The 19979-nt window shown below is 43.3% G+C and overlaps 1 protein-coding gene across 1 annotated transcript in view; it reads left to right on the forward strand.

Moving 5' to 3' along the window:
• Positions 1 to 352: 352 nt before the first annotated feature.
• Positions 353 to 19979, forward strand: part of T265_01849 (hypothetical protein) — a gene marked incomplete at both ends in the record, with an annotated part of 87214 nt that continues 67587 nt past the window's right edge. Inside the window, one exon of the mRNA XM_009165959.1 lies at positions 353 to 415. Coding sequence (XP_009164223.1) covers positions 353 to 415 — 63 coding nt within the window. The remainder of the gene's footprint in view (positions 416 to 19979) is intronic.

Consider the following 19979-nt stretch of genomic DNA (forward strand, 5'->3'; position numbering starts at 1 on the left):
CAAGACGCTGCGCAGGTAAGCGGATCGTCAGTCATATGGAAAATCAACTTCCCCACCCGAATGGAAGCTATATGGAAATTTAGCGCATGGCGTAAGTAACGCATGGGAAAGTAGTTCGTGTGGCAACGTACACATTCTTCTGCATACGATCTCCACGGATGTGATATCCTGTGTATCCCTTCGTTTTCCTTGGAAAAGAACTAGGAGGATTGTTGTGAACGAAACATGAAGGACGAAGAGTGGTAATGCAGTAATCTCGGAAGATTCTGCTTGCGAAGACGTAAACGACAGAAGTAAACGTTTGAAGACCATTTGGCTTGTTGTCATCCCAATATATACTGATAACGAAACAATGACGGATGAAAGCGAGGACCATGAAGCAGATTATGGACCACAGCTGGGCATGCAGTTTGCTGTAGGCCTAAACTCTGCCGGCGTTTATTTATGTCAAAATGCTCACTCTTTTATCAATTTCCGGAGTTGACTTGGCCTATAAGCCTCAATCCCAAGGCGCATGCACGTTTCACCAACCCTCCGTTGCATGAAGCATCTGTCAGGGGTTCTTGAAACAGTGTGAAAGTTGGGGAACGAAAGAGGAAAACTCATTCACTTCCAGCAAAACCGCTAAGCTTGATGAGTGCAGGTTGTCTTTGGGTTATAAAAGGAATAGCTTTGGGATATTCCGACGCGAATGGATAGTTATAAAAGAACACTGTTAAAAAGCAATAGGTTTATGCGCAGAAAGTATCGATTGGCCCATTCAATGATTTGGAGAGTATTTTTCTGTTGCGGCGAACCTTGCGGTTGTTTGGAATAAAGAAAGACTTTCTCAGAAGCTGTAGTCGACAATGGCCCTCTAGTTTCAAAGTACCGGGGCACTGATTGATGGAACCGGTGACGGTGAACAGTGCCGTAACGCACGGTCCAGAATATCCCCCGGGACAGTCAACTCTGGTGTATCTGGAACTGTTCACCTAGTTACTCGTAAATTTTACCCACAGAAGGTCCACTGAAGTCATCGTGAAAACACTCATCTATTTTTCGACGAAAGCAGCCAGGCACTGTGATCGCTTGATGTATTTAAGTTCAGTTGGTAAGTAAACGAAAAAATAATTTGAAAATAGTTCGAAAAATAAGCCGACCTTTCGCTATAGTTTGTACACAAGTTGTCAAATTGAAGCCAACATGAAGCTGATAGTAGTGCTTTGGGGCCTGGTTACCATTTCTCTTATATTTACCTTCTCTCCTAGGTTATGGTACTACTCAACTCCCGTAATTAACCCCAGATAAACTAGTCCATCATCTCAAAGGCCCACTACCGTTAGCCCTTACGCGTTTGCCACCCCTGACCATACTACCTCTCTGTTTTAGCTATTAACCCCTTATACTTTGATGTCAGACATTGGTAAATTCAACTCCTGCTTGACCACTGGTCTACTAAGAACAAATCCGGTCCCGTCCTGCCCAGTTCGATTACTTGTTGTCAGCACCCTAATTGTGGCGAACTTCAACCCTGACCATACTACCTCTCTGTTTTAGCTATTAACCCCTTATACTTTGATGTCAGACATTGGTAAATTCAACTCCTGCTTGACCACTGGTCTACTAAGAACAAATCCGGTCCCGTCCTGCCCAGTTCGATTACTTGTTGTCAGCACCCTAATTGTGACGAACTTCAAGATTTTATCCCTTTACTAATGCACGTTATATTATCTGCCTCCCCGCACTCACCAGGCTTCACTGATTTCATCATATTCTCTCGTCTTGCCAATTTCGACCTTTGGCAACACCTCGTTTGGGAGGCTTGCTTGGTTGGTTTCCACTCCACCCGGCTTGTGGTCTGCATCCACAAAGATCCCCAATGGGACCAGAAAACTACTTGTGATCTTACGCAAGCTTCGTTTTACCTCTGAGGGTTTGCTTGGCAAAGCTGAAAAAATCCCACTCCTTTAAGAATTCAACATCCCAGACCAATGATCTCATACAATAAGTCCTTTACAAGACGGTCCAAAATGTGATGTCATGCACGGCACTGTCGCACTCGGTTTGATGGCACACTCGCAAATACTCCCTGCCTACTCTTGGCCGTACCCCTCGTTCACTTGTTCAATTGACTGCAAACAGGAACAAACTCTTTCCCCAATCTGTCACCAGGACGCTTTCAAATCTGTTGCTTTACCCTGGATTTAACCATTTCGGCCGAATTTTGAAGCCAATAATTTGCTGTACAGATCGCTTTCCGGATTCTGTATTGTCACTGGCTCACTCTTCCAAGGAACGTCTCAACCGACTCCACCGTAGCAGCGACACCAGTGGGTCTCCTAAGTTTCGCTGTACACCATGATTCTGATGTTTCTGCTAACATTTATCAGCCTTGGTAATAACTCCACCCTCATCATACCCACCTACGCTTTTGTGGCGCTGGCTATAAGCCCAACAGACCAAGGCCACGAGGCCCCAATGGTGGTCTGATTTCTAGTTCAAATTGACCGGTTGGATCATGCCAACTGGCTCCCAGTTTCCCGCAACTTGAAATTTTCTGTCGTATTTCAGGCAAGATGCCCCTTTTTCCTTTTCTCATTTCATTTCGGCTCGGCACCTTCAACTTCTAACATCATGTCGCGTGATGCCCACTGTTCGTGACACCGTTCCTTTTCTGTGCAATCTACTGTACCCACAGACCCTAACAATCATGGTTTTATTCTTTACGTAGCATTGTGATCATGCCTGACGCTGAGCCACCCAATACTACCACACTCAATACTACGAGCCCAGACTTGCCACCGGCGCACTGCCGAGGTTGCTCATGGCAGCTTCTTGCATCTATTAGTGCACGGGTGATGATAGCCATAATACAACTCTGAAGGTGTATGAATAGTGGTGGGTTGCAACACGTATAAAAATAAATACAATGCGAAAACGAGAGCAAGTCAGAAAAGGAACTTTCGTCTGTGAGAGTTCCTTGGTGAAAGTCCGGACGGCGGGAACGTGTTTTTCTCCGCAGTGCGACTGCTACACGTGTTCCATAATTGTCCGTAGACTTGTGGAGAGGTTGACTTTCTGCTCCGTGCGCGCGCGAGTCTGTGTGTGCTAACTGTGTTCGGTCCCCCTATGTGTAGGTCCATTTGCGTGTACGTGGGTGTCAGCACATAAATTGTTGCTATGCTCAGTAGGCGGTGCAGACAATCGACGTCCGATGGGTCACCTTAATGTTGTGAGCATGAAAAAAAGACAAGTCTAGTGATCCAGTGAGCGATTGTGAGCTGAACAGTCAAGTGTGTGGGTAACTGCGTAGCTACACATCTCACAAGAAAGAGCTGGTGGCTTTTTGCTCCCTAGTGCACCCTAGTGCTGTTCAACTGGGTTGCCCCTAGCGCCACCCATGTGTTGTATTTAAGCACCCTTACTCTGGCAACGTTTTTCAATTTATACGCAGAATGCAGGCTCCAAGGTAGCACTTAAGCTACCCGGGGAATCTTTTTGTAAACCGCGAAGGTACCACTATGGCCGGAATCGCCTTTCAAGGCCGTGAACTGTGTGTCCGCATCCTAACCATCAAACGCCGCAATAGTAACAAGAGTTTAGACTTGGGGTCGGGCATCATTCCGAATGCAAACAGCAGGCCGTAATACGAGAAATGTAAAAGAGATGGTGAAAAAATGACAATTAATTTCGCCTTTGTCAGGCCTTAAGTGGTCAAACAGGGTGCGCCTAACGATTTTCCTGTCGCGTTAATTTATCTTTTAGCACCGCGAATGTCTTTAAAGCCAGAATTACGTGCGTATGTTTATCAGAGCGATCTTCAGTTCAACGACAAAGTGGGGAATTGAATAGTGCCCACCGTCATGTGTAGACCGTTCACAGAGTGGTGGGTGCGAATCAACCCGGTACGAAAGCGCAAATCGCTCGGTCCTGAACAACTGAAATGCACAATTAAGTATGGCGCTGCAACTGAGGCAATACTGTACGAGGACGTAATAACCGGAGAGCCGGCGGCCCGAATGCCACCGCAGGAGAAGTATCTGGTAACAGCGAACTGCCATATCTCAGTGAAGAAACAAGTTGTCGATTGCTTGGAGCATCCTGGTGGCAGAAAAAGCGCCCGGGTGCAACCAGGATACAAATAAAAAGCATTGAAAATGACAGCGTAAAGCAAGCGCAATCTTGGCAGCTCAGGTAAGAAAAATTACTGGGCGTTTGCACTACGCTACGGAAAATTTGTTTAGGAGCGGGGAGCCCTTTTAAGGCCATCTGCGAAAGGGTCGTACGGAATTTTTAGGCCTTCATTACAGGTAAGTTCGAGCATTTGGAACTGAAGAAGTCCAAACATTGACCTCGAGGCACCTTACTTATTGCCTCTTTCGCTTTCTAGCTTACATTTTTCAGTGATGCTAAGGAAGTTTGCCCGAAGGGCCTCCTAGTGATTGCGAGCAATTTGTGTAAAAAATGGACCGCTAATGGCCTAGGCAGCACACTTCATCTCTGACCATCTTTCACTTTGAGAGCAATCTCTTTTAGGTTGCAAAGAGAATGGTTAGGCACGTTTCTTCCCCAAGAGTTTATGGTTCTCGAAAAGGGCATTTTGTACTTGATCTCAAGGTTAGCCCCTTTCAATCGGTTCAAAGTGTGACCTTTTGGGCTGATGTCGTAAAGGGTTTCGAGTCGTCGTTTAGGCGTATCTCCAGAAAGGTTTGCCTGGGCAAGACTTGTTCGTCAAGACCCGAAGCTCAATACGTACAGAACAGATTTACTGCCTGCCAGGGGCTATCATCAATTTGGCTGTAGACTTGACAAACTAGATTTGCACAAATTTATCTTCATAGGACGATAGAAGTGCAGCAGGATTTTGCTAAAACTGTGGAGTAGCGGAAGCAGACACTACAGTGAAAATAAGACGGGAATTGGCATTACCAGGAAATCCATGGCAATTATTTGCCGGGCGTTCGAAATTGTAATATTGTACCGTAGCTGGAACCAAAACTGCCCATGCTAACATAAGGCTACCCCACAACCTTACTTTGGTGTCTCTGCCTTTTGCAGTTTTCCCAAATAGGCTACCACGAGCCACACGATGAGGAAATTGGCCCGCTTCTACACTCACCTGGGTGACCTTGAGCCCTTTTTTGCACATCACTCGGCTTAGAAATGCCGCTTTTTTTCGTACGCGCACGTTTTTACCTCCATTTGGCCTCCTTTCCTGCATCACACAACCTGTCTACATGTGTGCTTCGCATGCCACGTAGTCCCAGTTTTATCAATCTTTACATATCATAATTCAGAGTTTGCGTGTACCATCAATGCATTCTCACTGGCATCGTCTGATGTGCCCCGAAATCAACCAGTCCTGTACTCACCAGAGACGTCTAACCCTGGTGACAGCTTCAGGTGGGTCGCCCTGAATGAGAGCATTTCTATTGTTGGCATTTTGGAGCAGCATGGACAGTTTGTTCTGTCCCGTTAGGATGATTCCGCGGCACGCCGCGTCATCCATTTAGGCATTACACTGCTCTCGCCAACCCGGTACTCTTCAGACCCGCTTTTTCTCTTTGTTCGACACGCTTTCTCTCAGTGTTGCCTTCTGAAAATTGGAAGATGAATAGTTGGATGTTATTTGGGGCATCAAATGCACACCTGAAAGAGATACAAGAAGTTAGCAATACTTACACATCTCAGCTATCCGTGGCCAGGGTGAAAAACGTTGACCGGAGGCCGAAACGTCGTCACAAGAGGGGCCGCACTTTGCGTAACGCGATCCAGCTTGCCCAGGCTTACGACCACCCGTTTGAAAGTGACGATCTAGCCCTGATTCTTGTGCCATTATTGCCAACCGTATAACTTGAGTGGCTGGGCCCACGGACTCGATCGGATAAACTTCCGAAGTTGTTTTGCCGCGCACGCTTTTGGAAGGACACTTGACATTTTGTTCATAACTTTTCCAGTTGTAAGTTCTAGTTGTCCGCTATCGTCATTACCGCGCCTGCTTGACAGTTGCACCCAGGTTGACTGATGTCAAGATGCAACGTATCAGAGCCTCTCTTCTTGCAGCACGTACCGACCACCACACGAGGTTTTCATCCTCCATGAATGCTATCAGATCTTCAAGGTGGAAGAACATCAAACCGACATGATTGCGGCTTGTGTGCTAAAAAATACGGAATATTTTCCCGTTGAACAAACAGCCGCTCACAAGCGCGGGTCGCGGAGGAGACCAGTGAAGTGACAGCTACCAATAGGACAACAGGAATGGAATGGTGATATTCAAAGCGAATGCGCAATGGCTGAACGGCGAAGGAGCGTTGGGGTGTGCTATCATGTCAAGCAGAGGCGGTGTTGCACATGTGGCTATTTATTCATTGCGCATCACCGGACGGACTATATTTTGGCGTACAGTTTGCTCTATATACTAAATGAACGCTGACTTCGGTTTAGTTTATCTCGGTTTGAGCTAGGTCAAACATATGAACGGTCATTAGACAGAGCTGATAGTGTACACCTGGGAAGAAACTTAGCCAAAACGAAGCATAAGTTGTCCGCGGAAAAAATCAGGTCAGTAACACTGCACATTCAGATCAAGCAGGCATTCAAAAGACTACAGCGGCTTGAAACAAGTCAAGGATGATAGTTTTTTCTAATCATTTTCACAATTGGCGGGTTAAATATACGTCTGTGCCAGAAAACCTGACGACGGTTCCTTGGTGCCGACCGGAAAATGACCACTGGTACACCACTTATATTCACTAAATTTATAGCTGGCAATTGTGTTTTACTGGCTTTGGGGCGATATCAAGCAGAATTTGTTCTGACCGTGCAGTAATCTTTGTGTCAATGCACGATCGATAGGACTACTCTAACCAAGTCGATAGCATTATCAAGAAGCAACTGTAGAACAATGTTCCGAACTGTGCCGAAAACGGGAATTTCAGTAAAAGTCAACATGAACCACGAATGAGAGCTCACCTTTAAACGGGCGAGGATATATGTGGACAACTCTTCGGAGAAGCCGTCTTTACACTTTTAAATAACAAAAGCAAAAATGTGGTCATTAGTAGGGTGAATGATGGAGTTGCGGAACCTGCGAAATGGAGGCTTCAATATGAAAGAGTAAAACAGGAAATAAACAAATGAGGCAGTGCAACATTGATACACCAGCAACCTCAGAAGGCAAGGTACGAGATTCAAACGCGATATTTTAAAGGCAGTTCGCATAGGAATCCGCTATCCACAGACGTAAATCCTGTCTAATATATCACAACGTTTGGATTTTACGTTGCTTTGGACCCCTGGATTACAAGCTCTCCCGAGGACGTCATGTTTATTCACATGTATACGAGCTAGCAGTCATCGGTAGGATTTATGTAACAATAAAAACTCCTAACCACCCCTCTGCTGTCACAGAAGAAGCAAACTAGCCAGCAATGAGAACGCAAAGAGCGCTGCTGCACCTATTTTTCGATCGTGAACTTCAGGTGGGTGAAAGCCGCTAAAGTACAAAAACAAGCCCAGCCTGGTAAGCACGTGAAAAGTCCTTAATTCTTCCTATCAATTCGTAAAATACGTGGCGTACTCGCATTTGTCTATCAAGGCAGGGGCTATAACAACATATTGAGGTATGTTAGTAATTTGTGGAGCTTGCTGATTGCTGATTACTGCTGATATGTTGTATTTTATAGTTCCGTACAGTGACAAGAGTGTTTGTTTTTTACTATTCTATGTGTTATTCGATAGGCACTAAATACAAATGACATCCAACCCACCGGTATGCAATCACCCTCCCATTTGTGGTAAATCCGAGAGATTAACCCGTAAGTATCAAGCAAACGCAGTTAGTTCGTCACTTTTGGCCCGCACGCAACACATTTGTTCTTCAGGACCATTGTCGGAGCTTGCGACCGGGCACTTCGTTGACTATTTTAGCCGGAATTTCATTTTTCCTTGGCTAAGCTTCCAACCAAATTGCTTTTATGCAGGATATCATCACGGATTCACGGATTGATACACAAGATCGAGGCTTTTGCTCAAGTTTTCCGGGTCGGTTTCGTTCTTGTCGGTCAGTGGCTGTCGTTCACTTGAAAGGTACAAGTGAAAAAAGGGTGTAGCACTGCTCTTTATGTACTCAGCGCGGGGCAGTATGCTTGCCAGCGCGAGGATTCGTATAAATAAGTGTCTAATAGTGCTTTAAACTGGGTTCTAGAAGGATCGTGAACAACCGCCGGAGGAAGGTCATTCCACGCACCTACTACCCGAAATGAGAAAAAAATTTGTCTGATGAATGTGTGTGCCCTGAGGTTGAAAATGTTCTTACTATGCCCCCGCAGGGTGTTTGCTGGGTCAACGGTAAAAAACCTATTTGCCAAGCTTTGTTCAAACAGGGCGTAAGTAAGAATTAGGTCCCCTCGGAGGCGACGGTACTCCAGGGGAAAAAGATCATGCATCGCGAGACGCGTTTCGTAGTCCACGGATTTGAGGCCGGCAACCATTCTCGTGGCGGCCCGCTGGACACGCTCGATGAGGGTGACGTCTTTCATGCGTCCTAAGTAGACAACTTGGTTGGCGTACTCCAGGAGCGGTCTGACGTAGGGCCTGTAGAGTATTTGGAAGTCCATGAGAGTAATACGGGAGAATGTGCGTCGGATAATCATAATGTTGACCTCTCTCGGGTTACAGCGATTGTTGCATCAAAAGATGTCTGGTTGACTGTATGAATTCCACATCTTATTCCGGCCACAAAAATACCCAATACGTTATTAGTTTGTCGCACCCGGTAAGTTGCTCTTCCATGTTATCGCGCCCCGTTCCCCACTTCTATGCGACTGGCGACCTTGAAATGTAGCTCATCTAAACAAATGATTCACTTTGCGATATGGCGCCTTGAGTACAAGACCTGCGTCAAATTCCACTGACACCTGTTAACTCAGGATAATTATGTTTCCATTTTATTCGGGAGCACCTCTGAAACACGCTATCTTTATTACGCACCCTCGCCTCTATATGCCTCCTCACGGATTGACTGATTCACGAACTGACACGTAGGACGGAGGCTTTTGTCTGAACTTTTCGGATCGGGTTTCTCTTGTCGTTTAGCGGCTTCTGTTCTTCTGAAGACAAGCAAAATGAAGTTGTAGCACTGCTATTTAGGTTCTCAGCGTTAGACAGTATGTTTGCCAGAGCAACGACCCACATAAAAAGCATCTAATAGAGCTTCGGCATGTGTTCTAAATGCAGCATGAGCGGCCGCCGGAGAGATAGTCTTCCTTGCAGCGACTACCAAAATAAAAGTGTGCTGTAGTATTCATGTGTATATTTCATGCTTTTACCGTGTCAAGCGGTGTTGCCTCAAGTTTTACCCTTAACTTACCCAGCAGTTCAACCGGGGCGCTCAGTGTGACGTCTGTATCTCTCTGCGATCTCATGGAATGTGAAGGATCCATGAAACTCATGACACCGCTTCCGTACCTGCGTTGTTTGAAAAAGGAAGCACTCAATAGCTTGGACCACTGGAACATCCAATTAACGTTTCTATTTACCTTTAGTTATGGGCATTCATCGCAGTTTCCTGAAATTTCCGCACCGCCTTCTTTCGTTCCTTTACCAAGCCATCCAAACTAACCACTAGTCATCTGGCGCATCTCCATTGATGCTCCATACATCCTAGTTATCTCAAGGCCGAGTGCATCCTGACTTCCGCGTCCGCCTCCAAACGGAGCCTTACTATCACGTTGGCATACGCCGTACCGCTTTGGGCAATGCTTTCTCTAAGATATAGTACCCAAGCTTGCACAATGTTCCAAATGTGAGCGCATTAAATGGTAATGCGACGGAGTCAATAATGCGAGATACCTAATAGTAACCATGCCCTTCAGTACCAGCAAGGTGCAACGGATATCCCTAGATGCAGAAACGTATAAATTTGTCGGCCCAGGATTTACCTTTATCGAACGACTCAAGTCTTCGACAGTTTGCGCTTTTTTGCGGGATATAATGTTGTGGTTTAAAGACCCACCGGCTTGGGCGAGCGAGTGGAAGACCCCACAGTCGTGACTGACCGTAGCTAACGGTCGGGTAAGGTAGTAATTATGAAGCTTCCAAGGGGAAAGCTCGCCATCTTCAAGTCGTTCACATTCAGCAACTGTCCAAGGCACAGGCAAACGGTCAAGTCTCCGGTGCATGAGGTACAATGGAGCTGTCATGAATTGTCCCCTTTAAAATATCGCTGCTGGCAGCGGTCGATGTTAACAGGCCTTCTTGATCCGGGGCTCCTTCATCTCTCTCTCTATATCCAATTGCAGTTCATAGCCAAACTCTCATCAGCTTTTGTTTTAACAACGTGGAAAAAGTGACCTCCACCGCTCCCGGGAAGAATTTGCTCAAATCCCCTGAACCCTTCCCTCAGACTTAACAATCTTGGTTTTTCGTTGCAATTTCAGTTTGTCTCATCCGCAAATTCAATAGCTTTATTTGCGACCCGTGTTTGGTTTTTTGCACTACTAATTCCTCCCCCGCCGAAATAACTTTTACCCAACAGCAACACCAGCGAGCCTATCCAATTTCAATGTACACCATACTTCTTAGACGCAACTTGTCTCATCACCGAAATAGCTGTACCTCCTACCTCACTGCCTTAGTTTTCCGCAACACACAATTACTACTCGTGTAATAAGCATGCCTCCTCGGTTAAGCCTTCACCTCCGTTGTGCTGCCCCTCGCCGTGTTCAAATTGTAACGGAATGATCCTGCTTCAATTGATCTGCTCCCCACAAATTGACAAATAAACCTATAATGATTAGTTGATCGAGTGAATCGTGTTTAGAGTTCGGGATGGTCGAAGGTTTTCATTTATTGCACTCGTAACTCAGCTGCGTTCCAGGTGAGTCGAAAAACAAATTAAATCGCAAATGAGTGTATATTCGTTAATTTCGTACAATTTGGTTTCAAGTAGAACATTAGTTTTACGGAAACTCGGGGACTGCGCCCATCTGATGAGCCCCAAGAAGCGCGAAACCGGTTATGGGCTGTCAACAAACTTTCACCAACCTTATGAGTAGTGCATTAAAAATCTACACCCGTAACTCTGTTTAGGGCAAGCAACAGACAGCAGAGACAATGTTATTCACTAATAAACCCACACTGAACAGCAGCAAATAGTTTACTGTCTATTAATTACTACAGCTCAGTTTTTGTCTTATCGTTTCGGAGCTACTTACGAAACAATGATGAGACCAATCGGCCTGTAATTAATTACTCCACTACATTCGTCATCTGGGGAGATTGAAATGACTTATGGCCTTCTCCAATCGGTTGGTAACATGGTCTCTTTAGGGGACAGCCAATCCTTTTATTCATGAATTCAAAAACGCCGTCAGCTAAGATTCTTTGAACTTTGGGGAGTATTTCATTAAGATGCAATAATCCAGACGGCAGAAAGGCTCTTAGTTTGCTACCTAATTCCATGAGGCTTATATCAAATTCCAGCGTTGTAGCGGTTCCAGAATACTGCCGGTTGAAAACAGGTCCTCATTAGCAGCTGCCTTGGCAAACTGAGCTGAAAGCACAACAACCCAACTCATCAGGTCATACAGCTATGACAAACCAGCAACAGATATTGCTTACAAGCTCAAAAGAGGGTGACACAACACTGCGGTGTAGGGCAGATTGAACGCTGCTTACACTGTTTTTGGGCAAAAAACCCGGCATCACGTCACATCTAATCAAAATTTCAGACAGAACTAGCTGGATCAAATTGTGAGGCGATTACCGTCGCTACTTCCAAACGACCCTGATTCGTACTCGAGCTGTGGTCAATTCGGCTTGTTGCTAGGGGCACTCAGATATACCACTATCCCTCACACAGTCGGCTAACAGTGGTCATTTTTCCCTCTTCATTAGGTTCGGCCGGTACTGCCAGTTAAAAAATTGTAATGATCTCACGCGCTCAAAGTTTGAAGGCAGAAGCTGTCAGAATCAGTTCAATCTGATTTACAGATAGTTCATCCTAAATGAGGTATCAGTCAGTGTGATTGTTCGCCAGGGGACTAACCTGAGATCAATGTCGACAGCTTAACGAGCTCGTGACTTGTTAGAAAACGTGAATCCTAAATTAGGTAGGACATCAGATAACTTGGAATCGCACACTGCTTTTCCTAAAACAACCCACAGTTTACGAGAGTTTTCTGAAAGTATTGTCACACGGCCAAGAGATTTGTTTGCTTTTTAAGCCAGACTAACCTGAGTCGACATATGGTTGACGGAAACTCGGGGACTGCGCCTATCTGATGAGCCTCAAGAAGGGCGAAACCGGTCTTGGGCTGTCGAAGAGTTTTAAGCAACCTGGTGAGTAGTTTCCTTTATGAAAACAGTTATTAACTTCTTCAGAGGAAACACAAGGTCACTTCAAGATAGAGTTAGACAAAGCTTGTTATCCGTGCCGTTGCATTCATAAGAGCCCTACAACAATAAGATGTGAGTGCACATCTTGAAACCTTGAAAGCTGAACCTATTTGATTTTAAAGTAACCGGAATGAAGGATCTGGGTCGTCATCAACAGAATTGCGAATAGCGAAAACATGTTTATGGTAGTTTTAAGAACACATTTCATCACAACGAATTACAAAGATAAAGCGAAAAAGTATGCAATTCTTCTAATGACCCCAGAACAGAGGTGCTGCGTCAGAATGTCTGCGAACGAGGAGTACTTCTCTTCCTTGATTGTCCTGGCTTCCAGTGGTACGTAAATATGGTTGTTTGCCAGTTTCAATCTTTCACCTGAGTACTTCATCGTAACATGCTAATTCGCGTCGACTAAGGAAATCACCATGACCTATGTGGAAAGATTTGTGTCGTCCAAGCCCTTAGCAGTGGAATTTGGTCCGTTTTCAGGTGCTCGAGCTATGAGAGGTCTGTTCTGCGTAAGCTAAGATTGTTGGTATATCGGCAAAGTATACTCTTAAGCGTCGGGAATAAAGGTAGATGGTAATCAGAGCATTGTGTGTGTTAGAGAAAGAGCCGCAGTAGTCGGCATGGTTGCGTTGCTCAACTTCATGGAACACAAGAAGCACAAACACACGAGGTAAGTCAGTTTCAAAAATCAAGCGTCATAACCAAGTTCACGGGATAAATCTGGGTTCATGGACAAAACGGGAATCCGAATGATTACAGAATCAATTTCGCTGTTGAACAGAACCAACCACACTGGAGTAACGGTGCACACTACTGAGGAAACACGCGAGTAGTGTCTGATTAAGTGTCATAGCTACATCCACGCATCCGGTGGAAGGATGGAACCGTTTGCATCATCTATTCATCAGTGTTTAATATTAAAAAAACGCCCGGGAAAATTCGACAGTGCAGTTGAGGATGCTCCTTTTTAAAAAAAAACTCCGTGCATATGATATTTTACCTTCGTCTAATAGCTTGTAACCGCTTAGTTTGTGTTCGCTAGCAAATAACTATACGGTGAGTGGAGTTCTTCCCTCCACTGGTAGCGCACCACTCCTTCACGTCTATCTTAGAAGAAGTTTTGAAAGCTACGTTTATTGTGACATCGGCACATACCCTATCAGTAAAATCTTTCAAAACAATGCATCAGAACAGAGCGTATGTATTTGTTGTATTGTTGTATACAAACCGACGTTTTCCTACTTTTCCAAGGATACGACGATGGATAAGCAACTTTCAAGTACGGGAACACTCAGTGAGAGAAGGCCGCCAAAAATCGTAAGGTACAGGAAAATAACATCCATGTGAGCCCAAAATAACGAGCTTCATTGTCCTGTGGTCCGTTAAGCCCACATACTACGATTTTTCAATCAAAAATTCAAACAGCCCGGAAGCCAAAGACAATGTATTAGTAAAAATACTTTTCAGAACTACCTGACTATAAATATGTAGTAATCGAGTTCAGCACGTTGTGGTGAACATTGACTCTGTTCTATTCATTCTGTTTAGTGTATTTTTATATGCCTTTGTTTTACGATACGATATATAGTACGCCCGCGATATACGAAAATATACGATATTCATTCGTCCATATTCGGACTTTTATACTTCGCGTACATTCGGTAGTTACGATACCTACCACTATTCTAATTATCACATTTGGCGTCGCGGGCAGGTTAGCCAGGCGAACTAGGAATTCACAATTCAGCACGGCGTAACCAGTAGTAAGTATGTATTCAAATTGATGTATGCGTACAGCACTTGGAATAATGAACAGACCAATGAATAGAGCATCACTCATGTTCATCACATTGAATGAGAGTGTGGATGTTTATAGTTCAGGGGTGGTCTTGATCGTAATCATTCGAATTAGAAACTTCAAGTTCTTCGCAGGCAGTGTGTTCTTGAGAGATAACGTTTTGTTTGCAAACAATAAGATCATCTCCAAAGGATTCATTATTATTTAAAACAATTAACAGACTGACCTCTGGTATCGAAATCGACCTGATCAAGAGAGATAAAGAGAGACCTGACAAGAGGGATCATCCAAAATCTAGAATTGTGGCCATACGTTTGCCGTTTGATAAAAGCATTGTTCCTGTAGCAGGCCGTAAATCATTACCCTTGAAAAACGAAACATCAACCATTTTGGCACAGTCAAGACTTGTACGCAACGAGCCAGATTTGAAAAGAATCGCGGGACTATTCCCAGTAACTGAAAGAACGGCATTCATTTATTGCATCAGAAAATTATCAATTCCGCGGCCTAGTTACACAAAAGAGAGAGAATGAATTATAGGTAGATTTCAGTGTTCACACAAAATCCTCAGCAAGCTCAATCGACTGGGGATGTCTTGGATCATCAAACAGATGTTGACATCCAAACAGTTAACCATTCCTCGAGGGATTTTGCATTGAAGTGTGTGTCGTTGTCAGCGACCAAAACAGTTGGTACACTTTGATGGCTTGATGCTTTCCTCAATGATTGTTGTGCAAATTCAGCACCTGAAGAAGTAGTCATAAAAACTTCAGGGCGACGTGAATATGCGTCAGTAACAATTGAAGCATAGCATTTACCAAGAAAAGGACCACAGTAGTCGTCATGAACTCGTTGAAATGCTTCACAAGTAACTGGCCACGGATACCACTGCGGAGAATTGTTCTGAATCTTATGTGCACATTTCACACAATTCTTAGCAGTATGCTTGATATCGGCATCCAGTTCTGACAACCAGCTAGACAAGCGTGCAAGGGATTTCATTTTATCAATACCCAGATGACCAGAGCGCAAATCTGCAAGGTTGGTGGAATGATAACTCTATCCCCAAAGCACAACAAACCATCCGGAGTAATGGACAAACTTTCGTGGAGGCAGTAACATGCATGAAATCGACGTCACTCTTGCTGTGTCCAGCCAAGCCGTATTGCAGAAAAAGTGGGAGCAAAATATCTTTTAGTATCGGCAACAGGCGCATCCCGCTTGACTGGTAATGGTTGAATCAATAAACAATCTGAATTGTTTGAATCAGAGTTGCATGATGGAATTCTGGACAGGAAATCGGCATGGGAAATCATTTTTGCACTCTCATTTCCAAAAGTCCGTAAGGTAGTACAAGTTCGCAATGAGCGCAAAGCTTTGAGTCCGATAATCGATAGTCCAGAGTTTGAAACTAAAAAATTACACTCGACAAGTGAGCCTTGGGGCAACCTCACAGAAATCGTACAAGTACCAACTGGAGGTACCGAACGTCCAATGAAACTGCGGATATTAAAATCTGTAGGCACTTTCACAACACTGGAGTAAAATGCAATTAGATCTGATTGTAGAACAATGGATTTAAAACTGTAGTGGTTGACGGCCCCATGGAGTCTCTAGTGCACAGAACAAATTACTGATGTAAGCCAGATACAAAGTCACAAGGAGAAAACCCAAGTAAACCTTGACTCAAATTTCACAATAGGATATTACGCAGTTCCGTATTCCGTTGAACCACCACACCAAGAACAGGATTTCTACCTTCCTGTTATTAGAAATCTCCGGTGATCGCAATATTAATCCACAGGTGTGAATAGATTAGTCCAGTGTTTGTAGCTAAAATTTTTGTTCACGTTTAGAGTTAGTTGCCCACCGGCACTCACAACAACAGTCACTCGGCAAAAGCCTCGAAGTCACCTTGAACCCAAGAAGCGGGCGGTTGCGATTTGCATTTCAGTAAAACAAACTTTTCTGCAGTACTGTGACCGATAGTGATAAGGAGAAGATGGTACTGAGCATGAAAAATAACAGGTTACAAGCGCCACTACACTACCAAAAACAGTAATGAAATCCTGTTTTTGACCACAAGCGGATATCAAAGTTTTAAAAATATGTGAAAATTTTGGAGCAAAATAGATAAAGAAAGCGCAGTGATGTCTTCGGAAAATGCTCTCACGTCAGTATTTGGATCAGAAGTTAAGTGACGCACTTTTTGGACTTACAGACAAGTTGAAAGTGTCCCGTTTACCACAGCTAAAACACTTCGTTTACCTGTGAAGGCATGAATTCTAGAATGATTTCGTCCACAAGATTCACATTTCCCAAATTTTTGAACGATTAAATCGGAATTACGATCTGTGAAGCGACGTACTGATGGATTTGGAGCACGAAAATTCCTTGAATTATTTCCTTTAGAGTAATTTAACAACACTGGTTCATCAGCCTTCATTACCCGTTTCACTTCTTTGTACTGCTCACATATTTTCCGAATAGCGTGGAATTGTAGTTCGTTTAATTGACAGCAATGAGTCTATCTCTCAGTTGGTCTTCTGGTTGGACACTGTAGTCACATTCGGCTGTCTTTGTCTGCAACTACAATACAAAATCACGGACCGACCGAGAATGGGATCAGGTCAACACATTAAACCTAGCACTTTCGGGTGATAAGAATTTAGTCAGTTTGAAGCGTCGCAGAACTTTCTTCTTCAATGCATTATAAGAAGTAGTGATTAAAGATCCAAGATGTACTAAATTCTAGATCAGTGTGTGCGCCTCCTTGCCTACAAAATGTAAAAAATATGCCGTGAGTTTGTTATCATCCTTATTGCATTTTGTAAGACACCATAAGTCAAACCGTCCCAAATATCTTTCTACGTCTCGCGCATTTGAAATAACATTTAATGGTTCCATTTCGGTAGGCATGATGGATTGTTCCAGTCGCGACGCCAAAATGTAGTAACTGAGTTCAGCACGTATATCGGTCTAGCTAGACGAACTAGGAATTCAGAATTCAGCATGGCGTAACCAATAACACGCATGTATTCAAAATGATGTATGTGTACAGAACCTGGAATATTAAAACAAGAGAATAACGAATAGAGTATCAATAATGCTTATCACGATATACTAACGGATAAGACTTCGCTTTAGGATGCTGGGTATGAACTTTTGAAGATACCAACAAAATGGACCAGTTTGGCTTAAATTCGCAAAGTCTCTATGCGTTTGCAGCCTAGCTATCCCAATCCGTAATTCTCTTTATACGTTTGTATCGGTTTCTTTCACAAATCTGCCAAAAATGCTTGCCTTGTCAATATCGTTCATTGTAGATACTTTATGGCAGACAACACTGGTTTTTTCTTTACATGTCGCAGATTAGAACTGTTGCTTATTGGAGGTGTAGCAGATTTAAATACGAGTTAAATCAGTATAGTTAGGCACTTGGTGATGATCCATCCATACGGTTCGCGATTTCACCCGATTCTACACCGAATTTTACTTGCGATGGACAGATAAAGTTCTGGCACATGAATCAACCAAGCCGTTGAGTGAAATTAACTTATCTGTACAAACTAGGGTAAGTATAACATCGTTTGGGCTAAAAGTGGCAGGCTACAGTTTATGACTGATGAAACCCCCTAAGAACTTCGAGAAATACACTCATTTTCAAATCAATTTGGTTTCTCGTGCAATTTGGTTTCAAGTAGAACATAAAGTTGACGGAAACTCGGGAACTGCGCCTATCTGATGAGCCCCAAGAAGGGCGAAACCGGTCGTGGGCTGTCGAAGAGTTTACAGCAACCATATGAGTAGTTCCCCTAAGAACTTCATTATCACTAACCGATGAGATCACATAGGAATAGCAAAGGTTTGAATGATATCAGCCGAAAGATCGATCATCCCCATCTGACTAACTATGGGTGACTACATCACGCCTAATGTCATACGCAGCGCGATAAACAAAAAGTCACTCGCTTGTACAGCAATAAAAATCGAAACGGTGAGATTAATTGACAAAAATACTGGCGAATTCTCGGCGGACTTATTAATTGGGACTGTTTGAGATATGAAGACCCATTACACTTACATGAAACCAAATCCCATTCTTAAATCTATCAAAAATTCCAGTAAAAAAGTTATCTTATGGATTACCATGTCTGTTGCTTAAATAAACTGTCCATGATGGGCCCATTTTACCGCTAAATGAGCATAAAACGGTTCAGTTTCCTCTCCTGGTCGACAGGTCATAAGATATCACACTCAAAACTAACGATTGCTAGTAGATTACCATTATCTTTTGATAATTTCTAAAATCACTGCTCATCTGCCAACTAAGGTGAAGGTAAACCGAATGAGTCATCGGTGAGAAACGTTCTCCGTACCTAGGTGTTATTCACTACATAGATGTTTTCGAATTGTGGTTAGCATTCAATAGCACCACGGTGTACAAGTCCAGTCGACTGATATATTCATCGCACAAACAGAAAATACGATCACACTTTTTGTTACAGCGATAGACCTCTCGTAGTACACAAAAAGCATGCGAATGTTCGCCTAAAGATGAGTTGTTCATTCAGGTTACTACTCACAAGGCTGCTGAAAACTCCTCATCTTATATCCATCAAGTTTCCATTGATTTTATGTTCTGTTTGAGGCCTAATTGAGCGAGATTTACGAGCAAGTTGGTTTGGTTCTTGTCAAATTTTACAGTGGTGATCTCATTGGCTTCACCTGCTTGTTCTGTGATGCTAACCATACCGTAAACTAAGTTTGGAATGGACGGTTTGATTCATTCAAGGTATCACTGAAAATAGTATTTTCCCTGGAGTGGATTTATATCGGATGGATCCCAGGGCACGGTCAACCGGCAAATTAACTATTGCAGGCTGTTTCAGCATGCGTACTGATGAGCCAGAATGGCCCATAGGCACACCATGAATATCCGCATTGTCATATCACCAAAAGTTACCCGACAGTCTGAAGCAGGAGTGACGATTAGCTTGTCCTAAAATATTGTCAAACAGTGATAAAAGTGCAATGTTCGCTGTCGCAAGATATAAAAGCCAAACATATATCAAGCAGTATCGACTAGCACTAGGAGTACGTAATCAGAGATAATGGAACAGGATAAACGAAAGATATCAAACCAGGAATCACAAATGTGGAACAAGCATAAGCTACATCAAGACTGCCATTTTAGAAAAACAGTGAGACAACGCATACAGTTAGTCAAAAAACTCAATAACTACTGAGTTTCGCACAACCACGTGATACTATCCGTGAGCACGTGGGATAACAGCAAGTACACGTACTATGAATTCATTCCACAAAGCTAAAGATAGCCTAGTTATTTTTCACCAGCAAACTCATGTCCAGGCACACTTTCTTCAATTTCGCGCAAACACGTAGCAGTCTAAGTAACTAGTTAATTTCTAAACTTCACGTTCCACAAACAAACCGCAGAATAATGTAGCGCAAAATATTTACCTTACACTATTTTATATTACGTCATATTATACTGAATGTTATTACATTATTTTCTGTTGATTTATACTATATTATATTATAGTGTATTGTGTTATGTTATATTATATTATTCCATGTAATATTATGCCATTATTGTTATATATTATATTATGTCATCAGTATATTATGTTATTTTTTTATCATATTATGCCATTATAGTATAATATTATATAAATATTATATTATATTTTACTGTAATGTAGCAACATGCAACACAATACAACAGTGCAATGTGATGAAGTACGAATCAGTACAATACTGTGTT

Source organism: Opisthorchis viverrini, assembly GCF_000715545.1.
Source record: "Opisthorchis viverrini unplaced genomic scaffold opera_v5_20, whole genome shotgun sequence".
In the NCBI taxonomy this organism is placed as follows: Eukaryota; Metazoa; Platyhelminthes; class Trematoda; order Opisthorchiida; family Opisthorchiidae; genus Opisthorchis; species Opisthorchis viverrini.